The sequence below is a fragment of the Capricornis sumatraensis genome, chromosome 9, assembly GCF_032405125.1.
Source record: "Capricornis sumatraensis isolate serow.1 chromosome 9, serow.2, whole genome shotgun sequence".
NCBI classification, from domain to species: Eukaryota; Metazoa; Chordata; class Mammalia; order Artiodactyla; family Bovidae; genus Capricornis; species Capricornis sumatraensis.
The window spans coordinates 38,803,467-38,822,743 of record NC_091077.1 but is presented as its reverse complement, the minus strand read 5'-3'; the positions used below and the strand labels follow the sequence as shown (position 1 = coordinate 38,822,743).

Genomic DNA, 19,277 nt, shown 5'->3' with positions numbered 1-19,277 from the left:
TGTGGCATCATGCTTTGATCATTTGGAAAAATAGGTTCACTGAGTTATATAGATCTTCCAGATGTTTTCCTGTTTCATTTTATAATATCAAAAAATAGCATTTGTTAATATCACCATCAATTTCATCATAAAGTCTTTTAAGTATTGGGAAGCTGTCAAGCTCATGGTTGTGGATGCAGCTTTTTCAAAATTCTAATTTTCGCCTAAAACTTAAATTTTTATCATTGACCACAGAAACAGAATAGTTTTCCTTGGGGGTGATAGGCTTGTTTTGTTCATTTTCTGAGAAAATGTCTGCCAATACCCAAGTTTGAATAACCATAGTTTGTCAGTTAGTCATTCTTTGTAGTAAAAATGCTCCATGAAAAATTGGCTTTCCCTTCCTTTGACTTTATCTCTTTTTTCCCAGGAAAAACTAGAAAGTCCTAGCATAATGCTTCTCAGACAAAAACAGAAAAGCCTTGGGCCTGGTCAGATGAGGGCACAGGTACTAGTTTTCATGGGTGTGCATGCCAGCCCCCTGGGCTGGGAGTGGCCACAGTCTAGGGTCCTGGCTCCCTAAGAGCTCTAGAGATATGCCTATAACACAGATACCCCCATGTGAGTAACTCCACACGTCCAGAGATTGGGGGTTTGCCCAGAGAATGAAGCAGAATTATCTTGGAGCTTTTATAGCAGATCCCAAATCTAGAGAACTCCTAGAACCTTTCCTTTCGCTCCTCCATCTTTTACCTAAGGCTAGACTGGAATCTGGAGAGGCTCTGAATTTAACCTGAGGTAAGAAGGAATAATTAGCTGTTGCCCAGGGTCGCTGGGTTGAAGAATCAATTCCAACAGCCTTTCTGATGAAGAAACATGTTTTCATTCATTTGATAAACATGTATTGATCATGTTCTTCATGTAAGATTACTGTAAAATTGCGCTAGCCGCTAAAAAGTACAGCTTGAGAGCAGCTAGTTGAAAGCCTGAATTGACTACAGGGCATACAAGGTCACGATTTCCAAGAATTTGGAAAGTGGCAGGAGATTGCAGTCAAAGGGAACTGTAAACCAAGAGCTTTTCTGCCAAAGCAAAAATTTGACAGTATTAACTGTATATAATATCTCCAGGGCTTGGGATTCTCAACACCCTCTGGCAGTTAAAATAGAGATGAAAATGTCAGAGAGAACAGTCCACAGGCTCCACTGGGAATTTTACCCAGAGATAGGCATCAAGGCTTAGAGTTAAGACAACTTTGAGGGTGGCCCGCTAAAACTTCCTGGGCCTAGAAAGAAAGAATCTAATATACCAAACTCAGGACAGTAGATAAGCTAGTTTCCAGTGTAGACTTACTAAGAACAGACCAAAAAAAAAGACCAGCCCAGGAGCCTAGATAGTAGATTGAGCACCTCCTGTATGGATCCTTTGAGCTAAGTGCTTTGCATCTCTAATGTCACTTAATCCTCTGGGCAACCTTATGCAACATAGGTGGTATCATCTCTGCTTCAGTTTGTACTTAATTAGCTTCCCAGGCCTTGTGTTTCTTCCTTTAACTGGAAAGACAGCCTGCCCTGTAAATTCACTTCCATTGATGGCTAATCTTATTTATCATATGTACCATTTCAGCTCTAGGGAAAGTCGCATTATTTCCATGAATAAGCAGTCTTGTAATCCCTGAGGAATACAATCTTCCAACAATCTTCCACTCTTCCACACTTGTGATTGGAACCATTTGGTTGGAGGTCCAGGGTGGGAAGACAGCCTTTCACTATGGGAAACAACAATTTCAAGCAATGTCTCACCAAACTGCCTGCCAGCTGTATTGCCATGAGGATACTTAACAAATCTGACTTAGCCACTATATGCCCAGCTGAGCCTGTGCCCTGTGCTGTACCGTGAGGGATCCAGACAAGAATCAGACCTGGTACTTGCCCTCTAGGAGCACAACCTAGTAGAAGGGACAGAAGATACAGGTAAATAAGTTAAGTAGAAGGCACAAATCTTGTCACCAAGGCCCAGTGTGCTGCAGGGGTATGGAAATTGGAAAGAGAGGTGAATTGTAAGAGGGAATCTCTAGGAAAGCTTGAGTGAGATTGGATCTAGACTGGGCTTTATTTAAGCCCTGCTCATCTACCCATTGGTAAGGGGAGGAAGAAGGGTTGAGGCAGAGGATCCCCTTTAGCAAAGGTGTGATGTAGGAGAGCACAAGGAATATCTGGGGAACTTAAGGAATTACATAGTGGAGTGAGGACAGAGGTTAAGATGCCTGAATGTCACCTTCAGTTCATTACATATGAGAGACTCTTACATTCTCATAAAATACAGTGACTGTATATTCTATGCTTTCAACCCTAGTCCTCATTTTAAATATTTTTCCTATTGCTCCCATCATGTTCACAATTAGTGCCATATATTGAGTAGCATATATGCCTGGCACTGGACTAGGTGCTTTATCCCAATGCTCACAGCCAACTCTACAAGTCAGAACTTAATCCCATTTTATAGATGGGGAGGCACGGAGTAAGTAGAACTTGCCCAACATTATACAGGTGGTAAGTGATGGAGGCCCAGGATTAATGCCAAAGCCAGTATTGTTTCTTCTACACCTCAGCACCTCCCACAAGTACTTTAGCATCAAGTACAGTCACACAGGTCACATATTTACCTTATAAAAATTGTTTCACTTTTAAAAGAAAACAGCAAATAACACTACACATTGTCATTTACATTGTACATTTGCGTTCTTGGTTGTTCCTATAAAACCATATATACTGTACTTTACAGGCCACATTAAAAATTTCGAGAATTATTTTACTCACCCAAGATTTTCATCTTCTGTAATAACTCGAACCTAACACTGGAAAATGAAGCCCCATTGTAGTAAAATTGCACATCCTGGTGTTTGCCTAAAAAATACAGTCACTTTACTCTTTCTCACAGGGAAAGGGACTTGGGCATTGGCCTTACCTCCTCCTCCTGGAGCTATTAATACTATGGCATCTTGTAGCTATGGAAAGTTTCCTGGGTGCATGTCTCAGAAAGGCCTCCTTTACCTTAACTTCTCTGTCAGCCTTCCACCCTTACCATGTGACACTCACCACAAATGGGTTCTAGAATGCTGTTTTCTTTTATAGCTGCCACTAAGCAGCTGACTTGCTCACTGAACTGTCCCCTTGGCACAGACTTTAGGCAGCATCTCACATGAGTTCCATATGTAAGATTTCTTTCTCCTTCTCTCTGATGTTCGTTCCCAAGGTCCTTGTAATTCCCCACATGTTTCAGTATGCTACTGGTGGTGCTAGTGGTAAAGAATCTCGCTGCCAGTGCAGGAGATGCGGGAGACCCAAGAGACGTGATTCAGTCCCTGGGTCAGGAAGATCCCCTGGAGGAGGAAATGGCAACCCACTCCAGTACTCTTGCCTGGAAAATTCCATGGACAGAGGAGCCTGGTGGGTTTCAGTCCACGGGGTCGCAGAGAGTCAGACACGGCTGAGCGACTGAGCACATGCACAGGCTCAAACACATGTGCTTCTGGTGCCACTTTCTTTGTTTGTTTCCTTTCTTCTTCTAGAAGCCAGGGGCCCAGGTCAGTGTAATTGTAACATTACAAATTGAAGGATACCCTGATGCCAACTTATTGTGAGAAGGTGATTTTATTTGAAAAAGATGATGCCATTTATTTTATTGGTAGGATGAAAGTGATACTCGTATTATTCCTTTGCTTAGGCCTCTGCAAATACGTCTTGCCTAGTGGTGGGTAAGTTTGGAAGCTTAACTATTATGTGCAACAAACCACCCCAAAACTTAGTGGCTTAAAACAATACCATTTATTATTTGTCATGAGTCTCTCGGGTGTTGACTGGGTGTTTCTGCTGATTGGTGCCTACTTGGCTGATCTCAGCTATACTCATGTATCTGATCTACTGGCCAGTCAGCTGGGAAGACTCAGTTTTCCCCACAGGTCTCACATCCCTCCAGCAGCTAACCTGGTCATGTTTACGTGGCAGGGCAGAGGTGCAGGAGCAAGCAAGTCCAGCCATGCAAGGGAGCACGTAGAAATGCACACACACTTTTCAAGCTCATGCTGGCAGCATGTTTGCTGACATTCGTTGGCCAAAGAAAGTGACATGACTGTCCGAGTGAGAAGGGACTACAGTGCAAAGTTGCAGGATATAGGAAAGCCATTAATGGGGTCATTAGACACAATCAGTCTCTCAAGTCACTATCCCTCAGTGTGACAGAAAACCTGTAGACTTACATTTCTAGGTCAGGTTTGTCCTAGAAGGAAAAGGGAAAAATAATAGTAATAATGACTATATACTGGGACTGTACTATGGACATGCACAGGGCTAGGCACTTTACTTGTTTACGCACCCCCCTCATAACAACTCTGCACAGTAGGTAGGAAATCAGAAGTTGAATAACTTGCTCAAGGTCACCCAGCTCATTTGTGGTCAGGGAGGGATTAGAATTCATGTCAGTCTGACACCCAAAGCCCAGGGGTTTTTCACCACACCTCCCTGCCACTCAGAAGCCCCTGGGTCTGCCTTACCCTCCAGCTCGGTTTTCAGCTGAGTTGATACTCTTTGACTGGCTCCTCCAGAATGCTCCTGGGATCCTAACGGAATTGTGCAGCTCTTTGGGAAACCCACATGGTCTCCCAAACTGCGTTAACTGAAAGCATTTTTTTTCCTTTTAGGTGAGAATTGGTCTGTAGACTTCACAGACAGCCCAAGAATTGTGACCTCTCCCAGACATGCCACAGCAGGAAGGGCCGACTCATTAACCTTCAAGATCCGGAGACGTTGGGGCACTAGGGCATTTGAGCATGAGCTTTGGAGTCAGCCTCACTGGGGTTCAAATCCTGTAGGGTTCAACCACTCACTAACTCTATAACCTTGGGCAACTTATTTGACTTCTTGAAATGTTTCTTCTTTAAAAAAAAAAAAAAGATGAGAATAATAACAGTTTGCAGAGCTGTTTACAAGGGCTGAAATTGGGTAAATAAAGTGCCTAACCCAGTGCCTGGCACATAATAAGTGATGTCATCAGTATTGTTAATACTGTTTCTAAGCAGAGCTTTTCCCCTTCTGGGAAACCCTGTTTCTGTCTGTTGGACAGGTTCCCCCTACCACCAGCCAGTCTGTGCAGACTTGCTGCCTGCTGTGTCACCGGGAACGCAAAGGCTGGGAAGAAGGCCCTTCCCAGAACGGACTGGTGTTGCAGGGTGAGAAGCTGCCCCCTGACTTCATGCCAAAGCTCGTCAAGAATCTCCTAGGCGAGATGCCTCTGTGGGTCTGCCAGAGTTGCCGAAAGAGCATGGAGGAAGATGAAAGGCAGACAGGTCGAGAACATGCAGTGGCGGTAGGTAACCGCTGAGAAGGGGTCCCCGAATGCAGGAGTGCTGCCTGCCCAGAGAAGTCAGGCTGTTGAGCTGTGGCTGCCTTGTGCTCAAGTGGCTGTCCTCAGGCAGCACCTCTGCCCAGGTGCCAAAGAGGCTGCACCCATACAGCATTAGGAGCTTGTGGCCCACATTTGGGGGAAGAAAAGAGAGGTTTCAGGCAGCCCACCAGCCCCCAAGGACAGTGCACCGTGTGATGGCCGGCTTGGAGGCACTGGTAGATCGAGATCCTGACCCTCCCTGTGACTGTGCTGCCGTCAGCTCTGTGGCAGCTCAGAAACCAACCAGTATGACATGGAAGGCAAAGGTCAGTTTGAGGGTCTGCAATACCTCTGTTAGAAGGCTTCCAAGATGCCCGGGAGCCATCTAACTGCCATCTCCTGAATCACAGAGGTCAGACTCCTCACTTTTCATTCCCCTCAGTCCCTCTCTGTAACCCAGAATCAGTTCAGCTTCAGGACTCCCGGCTTAAAGACCTTTTTCCTCTCCTTGGCAGCTCTCAGGACTCCCCAAAGGCCACAGCTGACAGGCAGTCTCTGCCTCTTACCAGAATCTCTCATCACATCCACACACTTCACTTCACGGGGAGCACCACAGCCCCTCTTGGCAAAGGCCTGGCCCGTGTTTGCCCTTGCATCTGGAGTTGTGGGAACTGGGCCATTCCCACAGTTGGTGGGAGGTGCCCCAGGGGAAGCCAAGGCAGCAGAGGGCCAGCCCTGAGGTTTACTGTTTTACCATGAGCCTTTTTCTTCCCCAGATCTCCTTGTCACACACATCCTGCAAATCACAGTCTTGTGGGGGTGATTCTCATTCCTCTTCGTCCTCCTCTTCATCGTCCTCTTCCTCGTCCTCCTCCTGCCATGGGAACTCAGGGGACTGGGATCCTAGTTCGTTCCTGTCAGCACATAAGCTCTCGGGCCTCTGGAACTCCCCGCACTCCAGTGGGGCCATGCCAGGTGGCTCGCTCGGGAGCCCTCCTACAATCCCTGGTGAGTCGCCAAGCTTAGAAGAGACCTCTCTCCATAAATGGAGAGAGTTGTGTTTTCCTAACCATTTTGTTCAAACAAATCAGATCGGTTATTAAATAAAAGTGGAGCTGTTCTGGTGGAAGCCAAGTAGGGAATCTAGCCCTTGACTATCTTGGTAGGAATCCTTTCCCTAAGACTCTGAACTTGAAAAATACTGCTGGCATTGGCTCTGATAACTGTTCCCATTGGATCCAAGAGGGGACCTGGTAAGCATTGGCTGAAGAGAAAGTAAAGTCTGCAAGGGCCTTTAAGGAATTAGGTCACCTGACTGCTGCAGCAGCATGGAGGGCCTCAGTGTCTCTTCTTTTCCAACCAAGGGTTGGGTGCTTTTATAAAAGCACTGCACTTCCATCCACATGAGATTGGCCGTGTGAGCTGCTTTGATTATTAGCCAGTTATGCAGCTGTGTAAGCCTTTTTTAGACCCTGGGATAATGCTTAGCAACCCAAAGAAAAAAATCTGTGAGTTATTGCTGTACTTTGTAAATATGAATTACTGTCTACTTTTAAATGGAGGACCTAGTTCTTCAAAGGGGTGCTACCCCCAGAATTGTGAGTGGAGCGATACATAATTGCAGTTATTCTGGTGCATGAGCCAGAGAGAGTCATCAAAGCGCTTTCCCACTTGTCCTCTGAAATTTGGGACCACCCGAAAGTCTGGCATATCCTGGCTGCCTTGATGCACGTGGCCCAGAAGCAGAGCCTTGTCAGACAGGTCCTAGAGAAGCACTCAGAGATAGAACATACAGCCCCTGTTGATGCCCAGCAGAGGTTTTATGACCTTGCATGGGACTGGCCTTCCTGGTGCCTTCTCCCTCAGGCCTGGCCATCTTCAGCCTGTCCAGCTGCTGCCTGCCGAGAAATCTCTCCAGCCCAAGTTACCGCTTGGCTTTCCTGAAAGCTCATGGGTCTACCATGCTGAGAGACTGTGCCCAGGCATGTTGCCTCTGGCCACAGTAAGCAGGCTGCTGCAGCAGCGAGCCCTTGGGCCTCCTTCCCAGGATCTGGGCTCCCGCTCTGACACCTCTCTCCCCCATCCGCCCACAGGTGAGGTTTTCCCCATCTCGGAGCACCACCGGCACTCAGACCTCACTGCTCCACCTAACAGCCCCACCGGCCACCACCCCCAGCCAGCGCCGCTGATCCCATCTCACCCCGGATCCTTTGGCTCACCACCCCACCCGCACCTGCTGCCCACCACCCCAGCAGTGCATTTCCCTGCCCAGGTTTCAGAATGCCCTGTTGCCGTGGCAGAATGCCCTGTTGCTGTGGCTGCTGCCCCCCACACCCCAGGGCCATGTCAGAGCCCCCACCTTCCCTCCACCAGCATGCCGCTCCTGAAGATGCCTCCTCCATTCTCGGGTTGCAGCCACCCCTGTAGTGGGCACTGCAGTGGGCACTGCAGCGGGCCCCTCCTCCCACCACCCAGCTCTCAGCAGCTCCCTAGCACTCACAGGTGAGTGGCATAAAGAGCAAACTCCCTGACAACTTGAACTTAAGAGTTCGGGGAAAACTTTGGGGTGGAAGTTAAAGGGTATACTCTGTTTATGTTTTTTCTATAGTTTTTCCAGATATGAAAGAAATGTTTGTTTGTTTGTTTTAACTTGGGAAATTTATAAATGTCAAAATTTTAAATATATGAGAGAAAAAAATTCCTGGCAACCTAAAGATAAACTTTAATACCACAATATATATTCTTTTTTTTCACGTTTCTATATATCCATAACAAAATGAGGTCACATTCTGTATTATTTTTGTGTGGTTACTTTTTAACATTATACCATCATCATTTCCATAGTTAAAATTCTTCAAAAACTTTCTCAGTGGCCACATGTTTTATTGTACAACTGTGGCATAATTTATCATTACCCTGTTCCTGGATATTCAGGCATTTGTAGATTTTTTTGTAGACTGTAATAAGCATCCTTGCACCCAAATGTCAGGAGTTCTGTCCCTAAAGTAGATTCCTAGAATTAACTCTTAAGTACTGAGAAAGTGTGCTTTAATACATATTTGAAAGGTACAGTTCTTTGGAGAAGATCTGTCTTTTTGTAAATCAGATGTGTGTTGAGGATGTGTTTCTATTTGCCCGCTCTAAAATCCCATCACCCCGATACAGCGCTTGTAGCAGGTTTCTCTTGAGTAGCTTTCCCGTGTGGTAGTGGTGTCTGTGTGGTTTCTCGTCGTCCAGTTTCACTTAGCGCTGTTAGGTTCCCACATGGCTTCTGAACCTCAGCTTTAAAGGCTGGGAAATTCTTTGCTCTTCTCCAGTTGCTGAACATTTAGGTCATCCCAGCATTTTAACATTATAAATAATGTCTCTTAACGATGTCTTTGCCTAAAGCTCTTCACTCTTTTGGATTTTTCTCCTTGGAATAGATCTCTCGGTGAAAAAAGTTCTCAGTATAAAGGCTATGAGGGATTTTTTGCTTTTATTTTATTGAGAAAGGCTCTTAATACATATTGAAAAATTGCTTTCCAAAGAGGTCTCCAAATTGATGTAACCACCAGTATTAAAGCACTAGGAATTTTTAACTGTGCTAGTATAGTAGATGAATAATGGTCAGTTGGGGTTAAGCTTCTCTGAGCACCTTTTTATTTTGCACCGCTCAATATGCAGGAAATTAGTTCCCAACCTGGGATTGAATCCGTGCTCCCTGCAGTGGAAGTGTGAAGTCTTAACCACTGGGCCGCCAGGAAAGTCCTCCGAGTACTTTGATAATGATTCCTGCCCCAGGGAACCTCCGTGGCTGCTCCTTGCCCCACCCTTCCTCCTGGCTCCCTTTGGCTTCAGCCCTGGAGCACTCCCACTGCTGATGGCCAGCCCAGGACTCTGACTCTTCTAGCACGAATTCTGGGACCTTTCAGACGTGTCTCTTCCTTACCCTGGGAAATTAGTTCATATTACAAGATGCTTCCTGAAATCCAGAGGCAGACCAGAGCAGTGCAGTGGGAGGGTGAGTCCTAGCTGCTCTTTGGGCAAAACGGTAAAGCACTCTGAGCCTTGGTCTCTTCTGTTGCAGCGTGGGGATGGCAAAACCTGTTTTGCAGGGTTTGGGGGATTGTTAGAAATGATTTGCTGTATACAATACCTGGCACAAACAGTAGCTCAAAATATGGCCCACAAGGCACATTTACTTTCCTAACCTCGAGATGCCATGGCTGAGGCAGCTCTGTGCAGTGGTGCGATCTCAATCAGAAGGACCTTTGAGCATGGTACACTGTCACTTCCACTGTCAGGGGCCCGGATTCAACCCCTGGTCAGGAAACTAAGATCCCAGAAGCCACATGGTATGGCCAAAAGCAAAACCACAGTGTCAGGGTGGGGGGAACCATAGAGAATGAAAGGACGTTGGCCTCCTTTGGATGTTCCAAGGAACCATCAGCCCACTAATCTGTTCAGACACCTACTTCCTGAGCACTTACTGTGGATAGGCTTGTGATGGTACACACTGGGACCCAAAAATAGAAGTGGCATAGTCCATATCTTCAGGGAGTCTATACTCTGCTCTGGAAGACAGATGGGTGAACAGATCGTCACTGTAGTGTGTGATAGAGGTAAGGCTCACATGGTAGACGTGGGGAGGGGAAGCACAGGGAACCTTCCCAGAACAGTGCCGTTGTGGGGGTCCCTGAGGAACAGTGAGGGTGTTTGCCTTGTTCTTACAAGAGGCTCATTCTGTCTGCCTGCCTTGGTCTTTGTGGGATGAGGCAGGTGAAGATGGTGGGGGGGCTGCTCCCCAGGCTCCTCACAGCGTGCTCCTGCCCTGCCTTTCCTCACCTTTGGGCCTGTCTTTTCTCCCAACTCAGCAGGGACCCTGGGTGCAAGGGGCACAAGTTTACCCACAGTGGCCTGACGTGCCAGCTTCCCCAGCCATGCGAGGCAGACGAGGGGCTGGGCGAGGAAGAGGACAGCAGCTCGGAGCGTAGCTCCTGCACCTCATCCTCCACCCACCAGCGAGATGGGAAGTTCTGTGACTGCTGCTACTGTGAGTTCTTCGGCCACAATGCGGTGAGTGAGCCTTCCCAGGCCAGAGCAGGCTGGGGGCCAGCCGAGGGGAGCCAGGGGAGTACCTTGCTCTTCCGGGGCCCCCCTTGCTCTTGGAGCTAATAATTGTGCTTGGACCCTGTGAGTCCTCGCCAGCGCCTGCTTGCTAGATCCTCACAGCATATGGATGAGGTAGAGATTTTTCAAGTTTGCTGCCTTTGCTCTTCTCATGGTTTCTCTTAAGATTGGCTTTTTTTCCTTAGGCAAAAAGAAAGAAAGTGGCAGAGGAAAGCTATGATTCTGATGAGTATGTATACGTAACGTGCATTAATCACAGAGAAGTGAAGGCTTGTGCGTGATAAAGGCAGAATGGAAGCCAAGGCTCTCAGTCCCGTGTGGGAGCCAGCCAGGGGACAGGCCATGAGCACAGATGGCGCCAGGAAGGAGGCTCATAGCAGAGTACAGGCTGTCTCTGGACAGGGGAAGAAAGCAGTTCAGAAGTCTCATAAGGTGAAGAAAAAAGGGCTTCTGGCTAGGGGAGAGCAGTTGAGGGCAGAAGAAATTCAAGCAGTTATGTTGCTGGTCACCTTTGAGCTAGAAGTTGTTATCCTCATTTTAGAGATGACAAAATTGAGGCTCACAAAGACTCAGTGAACCTGCTCAAGGTCATACAGCTTCCGAGTGACGAAGCCTGGGCTCAAACCTGCTTTCCTGGCTCCCAAGTCAGTGTGCTCGCAACACTGCTGCCTACCTCCCACTCCTCCGCCCACCACTGCCTTGGCTCCGAGCCTGGCTGAGGGTGAAGCCATTTGGCCTCTGTGGCTGTGGTAGAAAGAACAGTTGTCTTGCTTCTCACCACATGCTTGGTGCCTGTGGGTGGTAGTGCTCCGGGCTTCCCAGGCCCAGGGTGTAACGTCAGCACCTCCCCTCCCCCAGCCACCCGCTGCCCCGACGAGTCGGAATTATACCGAGATCCGAGAGAAGCTTCGCTCAAGGCTGACCAGGCGCAAAGAGGAGCTGCCCATGAAGGGGGGCGCCCTGGGCGGGGTCCCTGGGGAGCCCGCCGTGGATCATCGAGATGTGGATGAGCTGCTGGAATTCATCAACAGCACGGAGCCCAAAGTCCCCAACAGCGCCAGGGCTGCCAAGCGGGCCCGGCACAAGCTGAAAAAGAAGGTGGGTGTGGGGGGAGCCCAGCTCTACCACCTCTTTTCCCCGAGGACTCCCTCGCCCCCAACCCCCAGGACTTCTCGGGCATGAATAGTGCTGGCTGCCAAAGGCCTTGGCAGGGCTCTCTTCTCTGAGAAGGTCTGAATGAGTTTGGGAGGCACCGGGGTAAGGGAGCCAGGGGGCCAGTGATTGGAGGAAAAACAAGTCCTAGCGTCAGAAGCCGCTTGCTGGATTCCTCAAAGCTTAGGACTTGTTCAGTCAGTCAGTCAGATGTTCATTCAGCAAACACTTCTGCAAATGCTTGGAGCCAAATATGATGCAGTTAGCTTCTTACCCTGGAAAAGCTCAGTCCAGTGGAGAAACAACACTGGACAAGCACATTAGTGTGCAACAAGTGCTGGGATGAGGGAAGCCCCCATCCTGCCTGAGGCACTGGAAATTGCTGGACCATCAGGCTGCCTGGGGAGCTGAGTTGTAGAGAGTGAGTACAGATTCATCAGGAGGACCCTCCTGATGTGCAGCGGGCATAGCACATCCACAGCAGTTTTTGAAGCCAGAGCTCACACCCAGGAGAAGGCAGGCAGATAGCAGAAGTGAGGGAATGGTATTGCTCCACAGCTCTGACTTGATCCTACAGCCAAGGGGGGTTCACCCAAGGGCTTTAATCACACAGTGCACTCACCAGATGTGCCTCCCAAGGTGACTGTGTAGCAATATGGAAGGTAGCCTGAAGGAGTGATCCTCCAGGCCAGAGCCAAGAGCCAGGGAGAGGTGACCGATAGTGGGCCTAGAGCAGGGGAGCTGGAGTTCTCAGAGGAGGCAGGCGACCTCTTGATTTCAGGACAAGGAGATGATAGAGTCAGAGGGACCTCCTAGATGTTTGCCAGGGTGGCCGGCAGGATGGCATGCCTTGCTGAGCACAGGTGGAGTTGACAGAAGATGGAATTCAGTTGGGCACAGTGACTCAGAGATTCTCATGAGAGGTCCGAGTGGAGATGGCGATGTGGGGCTGGGAGTTGCTGGCATGGAGATGTAATTGAAGCCATGGGAATGACCCATCCTGAGGACTGAGTGAACTCCTCCCAGAAGGCCGAGGACAGAACCAGGGGAGCTGTTCCTGGGCAGCCCTGCCGCCAGGCGAGCAGCAGAGCTTGATGGCTCGTCCCCTGCCACCTCATTACCTCTTAGCCTGCCTGCCCCCAGCTGTGTCTGCACAGTGCCACACTCAGGAGCTCAGCAGCTGAAGAGAATGGGTTTGACAGCCAGCTAGCTCCAGGTCCTGGGTGGTCGAACAGCCCTGGTGCTCTGGAAAACAGCAGTGCTTCTCCATCTTTTTCCAGCCCAAAGGACAAACCAGGACCCCTTCCTGCATCCTGAAGTAGTAAACCAAAGGGTCTCACCACTGCCTTCAGAAAGTGGTCGGCATTTGCTGTCTCCCTGCCAGCACTGCCTGGCCAGAAGTGTGCAGTGGGCAGAAGTGGTCTCTCTGGCCTTTCCTGGCCTCCCAAGGCTGTGGTTCCCAGTTAGGTCCCAGGGAACACACTTCACAGTTCCCAGGCCTGGTATGTTTTTCGTAAATTTCTGCCTGGATATCCTTTCTCCGTCACCTCTGCCCCCTCCTTTCCCTTCTAAAAACCTCCTCCCAGCCCAGTTGAGATGTTTCCTCCTCCGCAGGCTTCCTCAGGTAACGTCCACTGTGCTGTGGCTGCATCTCGCACATCTCTCTCGTCTGCCATTTATCATTCTCTATCCACAGTTCAGAAACTGCCTGCCCCACCCAGTCTAGAGGCCAGGATACAACACAGAGGAGGCAGTCCTGATGTCCTGTAACTAGTGATCATGGCCAGTATCTGTGTATACATCAGCCTCCTCCACTGTACCCCTCCGTCACCTCCCAGACTTAACTGCAATCCACCGAAAACACAGCTTCCACCACGAAAGGCATCCACCCACTACCCACCTGGGGAGACAGATGAAGCTGGGCATTTTTCTGCTCCCTTGTACCATTTCTGGCCATGACTTGTCCATGTCCTAACCCTCGCTCCTTTGAAACCGACCCTGGGTCTGTCATCTGTAACCTCCCACCACTACCCCTCTTCATCCACTGAAGACCGTCACGTGTCTTCCTTCCTTTCTCAGACCAGTTGAGATCCCTTGAGTATCATTCATTCACTCTCCTACCAGTCCTTTCAGCTCCTCATTATCCTTCCGTTATGCCCACTTAGAAAAACCACAGTCCTGGGTTCAGCCCCAGCCTGCCTTTCTCCTACACCTTGAGGAAGGTGCTAGATTGAATCTGTCTTTGGCACCCTGGCCAAGCAGTCTCCCACCTGCCTGAGCCCCCACTTTGCTGTTCTCTAGTCTTCTGACTCCTCATCACTTCCATTCACCCCAGCCCCTTTGTTAGACCTCCATTCTGCTCCAGCTGCCAGGCTCTCCCCACCTCCACCTTACTTTTTGGCAGATAACTCACTTCCTGTTTCAACAAGGATTCAGAGCCAGTGGAGAGGCCCTGTCCTGCAGAGTTCTTCTTGCTGGAAGGAAGAGTTAGTCCTTTTCCTACCTAAAGCCTGTGCTGTCCTTCCTGCCTCCTCAGTCTAATACCACTTCCTGCTGTGTGGCTTCAGCCTCTTACTGTGCCCAGTACTGTTTTTTGAAAGCAAACTGTCCTTTGAGCGTACAGCCTCTATTAACCACCCTGGTCTCTTTCCTCATCTGCACTTACTCCTGTCAGCCCGCTGCAAATTGTCTGCTACCTCCACTCCTCCATAGAGCCGCTAGTGACTTCTTTGTCGCCAAGTCCTTCTCTCCTGTCCGTCTTCTTTTCCGCCAGGCAGCATCTCACCCTTTGTTCTCTTCTTCAAAAGTTTTCTTTGGCCCCTCCAACCTCACTTAAGTGGGGGCAGGGAAAGGGAAAGGGGAGGCCGCATTCTCTGTGTTTCTCACTTCCTCTCTGCCCTCTGTCCTGTCTCCTTTGTGAGCACGTCTTCCTCTGCCTGGCCCTCCCCCTTAAAGACAGCTCCCTTAGAGAGAACCATCTAGATAGTGTTTGCTCCCAGGTCGTCATGTCTCCCTGTTTCCCCCTGCACTTCCCAGTGACATATCCTCCCACTGGTGGGTACCTCCTCACAGACATTCTGCAGGTACCCAAACTCAGCGTATCCCAAACTAAGCTTGTCACCTTTCTCCAAAAGAGCCCACTTTTCCTTCTCCATTGCCTGTCTAGATAATAGCACCACCAGCCACCCAGCTGCCTCAACCAGAGCCCCAGGTGCCATCTGGGGAGGACTGCGTCGTGGTGATGGCGAGCAGCAGGCCTTGCAGTTGGACCAGTTTGAAACCTGGCTCTACCGTACTTGCTGTATGACCTTGGGCAAATCACTTAACCTCTAAGCCTCAGTTTCTTCCTCCATAAAATGAGAATAATGGTAGAACCTAAAATTCAAGGCTTTTGCGAAAATGAAATGGAGTGATGCACAGAAAGGTTGGGCAGAGTGAACAGAGTAGTTGCTGCAGGAACAGTAGTGATGGTTGATGATGTGTTCATGACTCCTCTTTCTCTCCCCAACCCATCGCCGAGCAGTCCTGGCCATGCGACCCCTTCCAGCAGCTCACACCATCCACTTCTTTCCACCCTACTGGCACTGTTTAAAAAGCCTTCAGTGAGGGAACATTGCCCATAGGCTCAAATCTAGGGTCAAGTATGGCCGGCGGGGCTCTTGAGGCTCTATCCCCTGCTTAGCTTGCCAGCTTCATCTCTCAGTCTGCCCCTGTGGCCTTCCAGCCCACTCTACTCCACCCAAAAGAAATCTGTGCTCCAGCTGCCTGCTAAGTATTTGCATTCCCTAAATATTCTGCGTGTCCTCATTTCCCAGCCTTTTTTCTACTTTTTATCTAGAATATGTTTGCCTCACACTTCCAGGATAGTCCCGCTTACCCAGTGCTCAGCGAGATATTGCCTCCTCTGGGAAGCACCTCCTGATGGCCCAGTCTGGGTCCCCAGAGCACCCTGTGCTTTTTCCCCCTGTCACTTTTCACACTGTCACTCAGAATTAAACAGCCTGTTCGCACGTCCATTTCCCCCAGCAGACTCAAATCAGTGAACAGAGAGTGCCCAGAGCCCAGTCCAGTGCCTCATATAAGGTCACAGGTCAAGAAGTGATTGTCAAATGATACTGAAAATCATAAGAACTTCTGAAGATCACCCCTGGGCATGCTTTCCTGACTCACCACTTAACTAGCATGTAATCTTGGATCAGTTCCTTAACTCTTTCCAAAGTTGAGTTTCCTCATCTATAAACTGAGGGTAATGACACAGCAAGGGCAGTTGTGGGGATTAAATGCGGCAACATGGGAAGGCACCAGGCTTTTGGTACATAGCAAAAATGTGTGGTTCCATGCTTTTTCCTTCTCTCATTACAAAATTATACACGATTCCACATCATTCCCTCTACATCAGTCGTTTCACATTTGTATAGCAGCAAAAGTCCTTTCTGCAATTGAAATTGTCCTCAGGCCCTCAGTTCCTAACAAATGAAAGCAGAGCTGTTCTGACACAGAAGAGCAAAGTGAAGGGCCTTCCAGTTCTTTGTCCATCACCATAGCCTCAGAGCTCTTCCTGTAGCCTTGAACTCCACGGCTTACAGCCTGATTATTGCCCAGAGAAGGGGACACACACCCACTGAGGTATCCTCATGGTGACCCTGTGACATAAATAGGTTGGTTGTTTTTCCCCAAAATTTATAAATGGAGATCGTAAGGTTCAGGGAGAAGTGATTTGTCCAAGGTCCCACAGTTGTGGCCCTAGTCAGCTATAGAACCAGCCTGTTAAAAAGATGAGAGAATAAATGTATGTCCCCTGGGGCAGAGGGTCACCCTCCCTAAGTTGACATTGTGATGCAAGCCTTCCTCTGGCATAACTTCCTGTTCCTCCCCTGCCATTCCCAAATAAAGTCATCTGGCCCCTAGCACACCACTACCACCTCATTCCCAGTGGCTTTTGAAAACTGTCTCCTGTCTCCCTCTAAAGGCCCCCTCAGCCTGCTGATGCCTTGAGGTTGGGCAGAGCTGGTGCCAGAGGTTACGGGTGGGGTGACTCAGCCCACAGTCTTGCTTTCACTCTCCCGATCTGGCTGTCGATGCTGGGTGTCAGAGTCCAGCCTCCCTCAGCCTCCTGGTCCTCACCTGGGTGATGGGGCTGCTTTTACCTCTTGCTGTGGCCCCTTGTCTGCCACTGGGCATGCTTTAGGTGTGCCCTTGATTCCTTGAGGCCAACTAAGCAGCGAGTAGCCTTCCTATGGGAACTTGGCCCTCTCCAGTAGCACCCATAGGCAGCCTCAGGAGGGCACACACATTTCCCAGCCACCCAGAACAGTGTGACCTACCATGGTATCTCATGGCTCCACATCTTCCTTCTTGAAAGACCTACATGTTGTCATGGCTTTTTTTCTCCTGCCACCTGCAGAATTGGAGAGAATGCCTCCACAGTAGCAATCTTCCTTACACATATCCCCACTTTGGTCTTCACTCCCGAATACTGTCCCCATTTTGCAGATAAGTCCACTGAGACTCAGCAAGTGAGTGAATTGCTTCAGCTTATGCCTGAGAGGGAGATCCTATCCCTTTTGAGATCCTATAAACTTTTTAGGCCCTAGGACTGATTCTAGGGCCCTGGATGAACAAGCTGTAAAAACCCTACCCTCTGTTGGCGTAACCGCCTCCATCCCCACGACATGTACCTGTCAGATTGCATTTCATCCTGGTTACTGGGGTGAACAGGCCAGGATTGCCAGGCCCTTGCTTCTAGCCAGTTCGTGGGAAAGCTGGGCTGAAGGCAGACGTGTCAGGTGTCACACTCTGCCTGGCAGCTGCCAAGCCCTGCTAAAACTACCTCTTGTCTTGGCAGGAAAAAGAGAAGGCCCAGTTGGCAGCAGAAGCTCTGAAGCAAGCAAATCGTAGTGTTTCTGGAAGCCGGGAGCTGAGGCCTGCCAGGGAGAGTCTTTTGGCGTGGCCCGATCGGGAGCTGGATCGGGTCAACAGCTTTCTGAACAGCCGTCTACAGGAGATCAAGAACACCGTCAAGGACTCCATCTGTGCCAGCTTCAGTATGTGTGAGCTCAGCGTGAACGGCAATGGCTTCTCTAAGGAAGGGGCCACTGAGCCAAAACCTCGGAGTCTAGCCCCCTCAAACCCCAGTGGCTCCTCAGAGCAAAGGCCTGACATTAACCTTGACCTATCCCCTTTGACTTTGGGCTCCCCTCAGAACCATGTGTTGCAAGCTCCAGGAGAGCCAGCCCCACCATGGGCAGAAATGAGAAGTCCCCACCCACCATGGACAGAGGTGAAGGGCCCCCCTCCTGGTATCATCCCTGAGAATGGGCTAGTGAGGAGACTCAACACCGTGCCCAACCTTTCCCGGATGATCTGGGTCAAGACACCCAAGCCAGGTAACCCTAGCTCTGAGGAGCCAAGCATAAAGCAGGCCCTTGGTTGCAAGCAGGAGCTGCCTGAGCCTGTGGCCTCAGGTGGGAAGCCACGGAAGGGCAAGAGACAGGGTAGTCAGGCCAAGAAGAGTGAGGTGAGCCCAGCTTCCCAGTCCCCAGCCTGCCTTGAGACTCCCAGTGCCAAGGGCCAGACCCCCAGTCCCAAGCAGCCAAGCAAGGCCCCGGAGCCTCCCAGAGTGGACAGCTGTGCTGAAGCTGGAGAAGGGGGCCAGGGGAACCAACCAGGACCAGGCTGGGCTGACAGCCCCAAAGCTGACAAAGAGAAGGGCAGCTCTTGGCGAAACTGGCCAGGTGAAGCCAAGGCACGGCCTCTGGAGCAGGAGTCTGTACAGCCCCCAGGCCCAGCAAGGCCGCAGAGCTTGCCACAGGGCAAGGGCCGCAGCCGCCGGAGCCGCAACAAGCAGGAGAAGTCAGCCTCCTCCTTGGGTGAGTGCACCAGGAACTGACTGATCGACCCCCACCCAGCCAGGCCATGGGGTGGAGGGCAGTCCTTACATGTGAGCAGCATTGCCCCAGGAGCATGACCCAGAGGCTGCTGTGAGCACTGAGCCCTCCTGGCTATGTCTTCCTAGACGATGTGTTCCTGCCCAAGGACATGGATGGGGTGGAGATGGATGAGACTGACCGGGAGGTGGAGTACTTCAAGAGGTAGGTGTGAGGCTGCCTGCTGTCCCACTCATGGTGGGCTCCAGCCCCCCCACCCTGCCCCGGTAGGGACACAGGTAGCCAGGATGGATCATCTGGGAAGGTGCAAGGGACTGGGAGAAAGAGGGATGTCAGGCCCCAAGAACGAGGGCCTTCTCCAGTTTTATTCACGTGCATTTCTCTGTTCTTGCCTGGGTTGAGTTTTGGGGGCAGAGTCTTATCTAGGTGGTGGCAGAGAGCCATATATGTACAATCCAGTGATAAGAGCTATTAGAGGAGTAAAGGTATGGGGCTAGGGCCTAGGAATGGCCAAGCTGAAGGATGGGGTGGCCAGGGCAGCCCTCCCCAAAGAGGCAGTAACCAGACTGAAACCTGAGGAATAGGAATGAGTGGGCCAGGTAAAATGAAAAGGGTTTGAGGGCAGGAGAAATACACCATCCTGGAGGAACAAGGCATCCCAGTTTAGCTAGAGTAAAATCCAGGGTGAGGAGGCCAGCTGTATGCTAAGGCAGGCCACTCTCTTCACACACTGCCCCTTAGGTGTGTGGGCACCTCATCGGGCAG

At 50.1% G+C, this 19,277-nt stretch overlaps 1 protein-coding gene across 6 annotated transcripts in view; it reads left to right on the top strand.

Annotated features, from left to right (window-relative positions):
* FAM193B (family with sequence similarity 193 member B) overlaps positions 1-19,277 on the top strand; it is a 30,504-nt gene that overhangs the window by 8,838 nt on the left and 2,389 nt on the right. The window contains exons 4-10 of one of the 6 annotated variants that reach the window (XM_068979881.1): positions 5,101-5,343; positions 6,138-6,369; positions 7,455-7,863; positions 10,221-10,419; positions 11,332-11,571; positions 17,471-18,494; positions 18,641-18,716. In XM_068979881.1, coding sequence (XP_068835982.1) covers positions 5,230-5,343; positions 6,138-6,369; positions 7,455-7,863; positions 10,221-10,419; positions 11,332-11,571; positions 17,471-18,494; positions 18,641-18,716 — 2,294 coding nt within the window. In that variant the 5' untranslated portion in view covers positions 5,101-5,229. Of the gene's footprint in view, positions 1-4,716; positions 5,344-6,137; positions 6,370-7,454; positions 7,864-10,217; positions 10,420-11,331; positions 11,572-17,470; positions 18,495-18,640; positions 18,717-19,277 lie in introns of those variants that run through there. The other 5 variants (XM_068979878.1, XM_068979879.1, XM_068979882.1 and 2 more) reach the window with 5 other exon arrangements.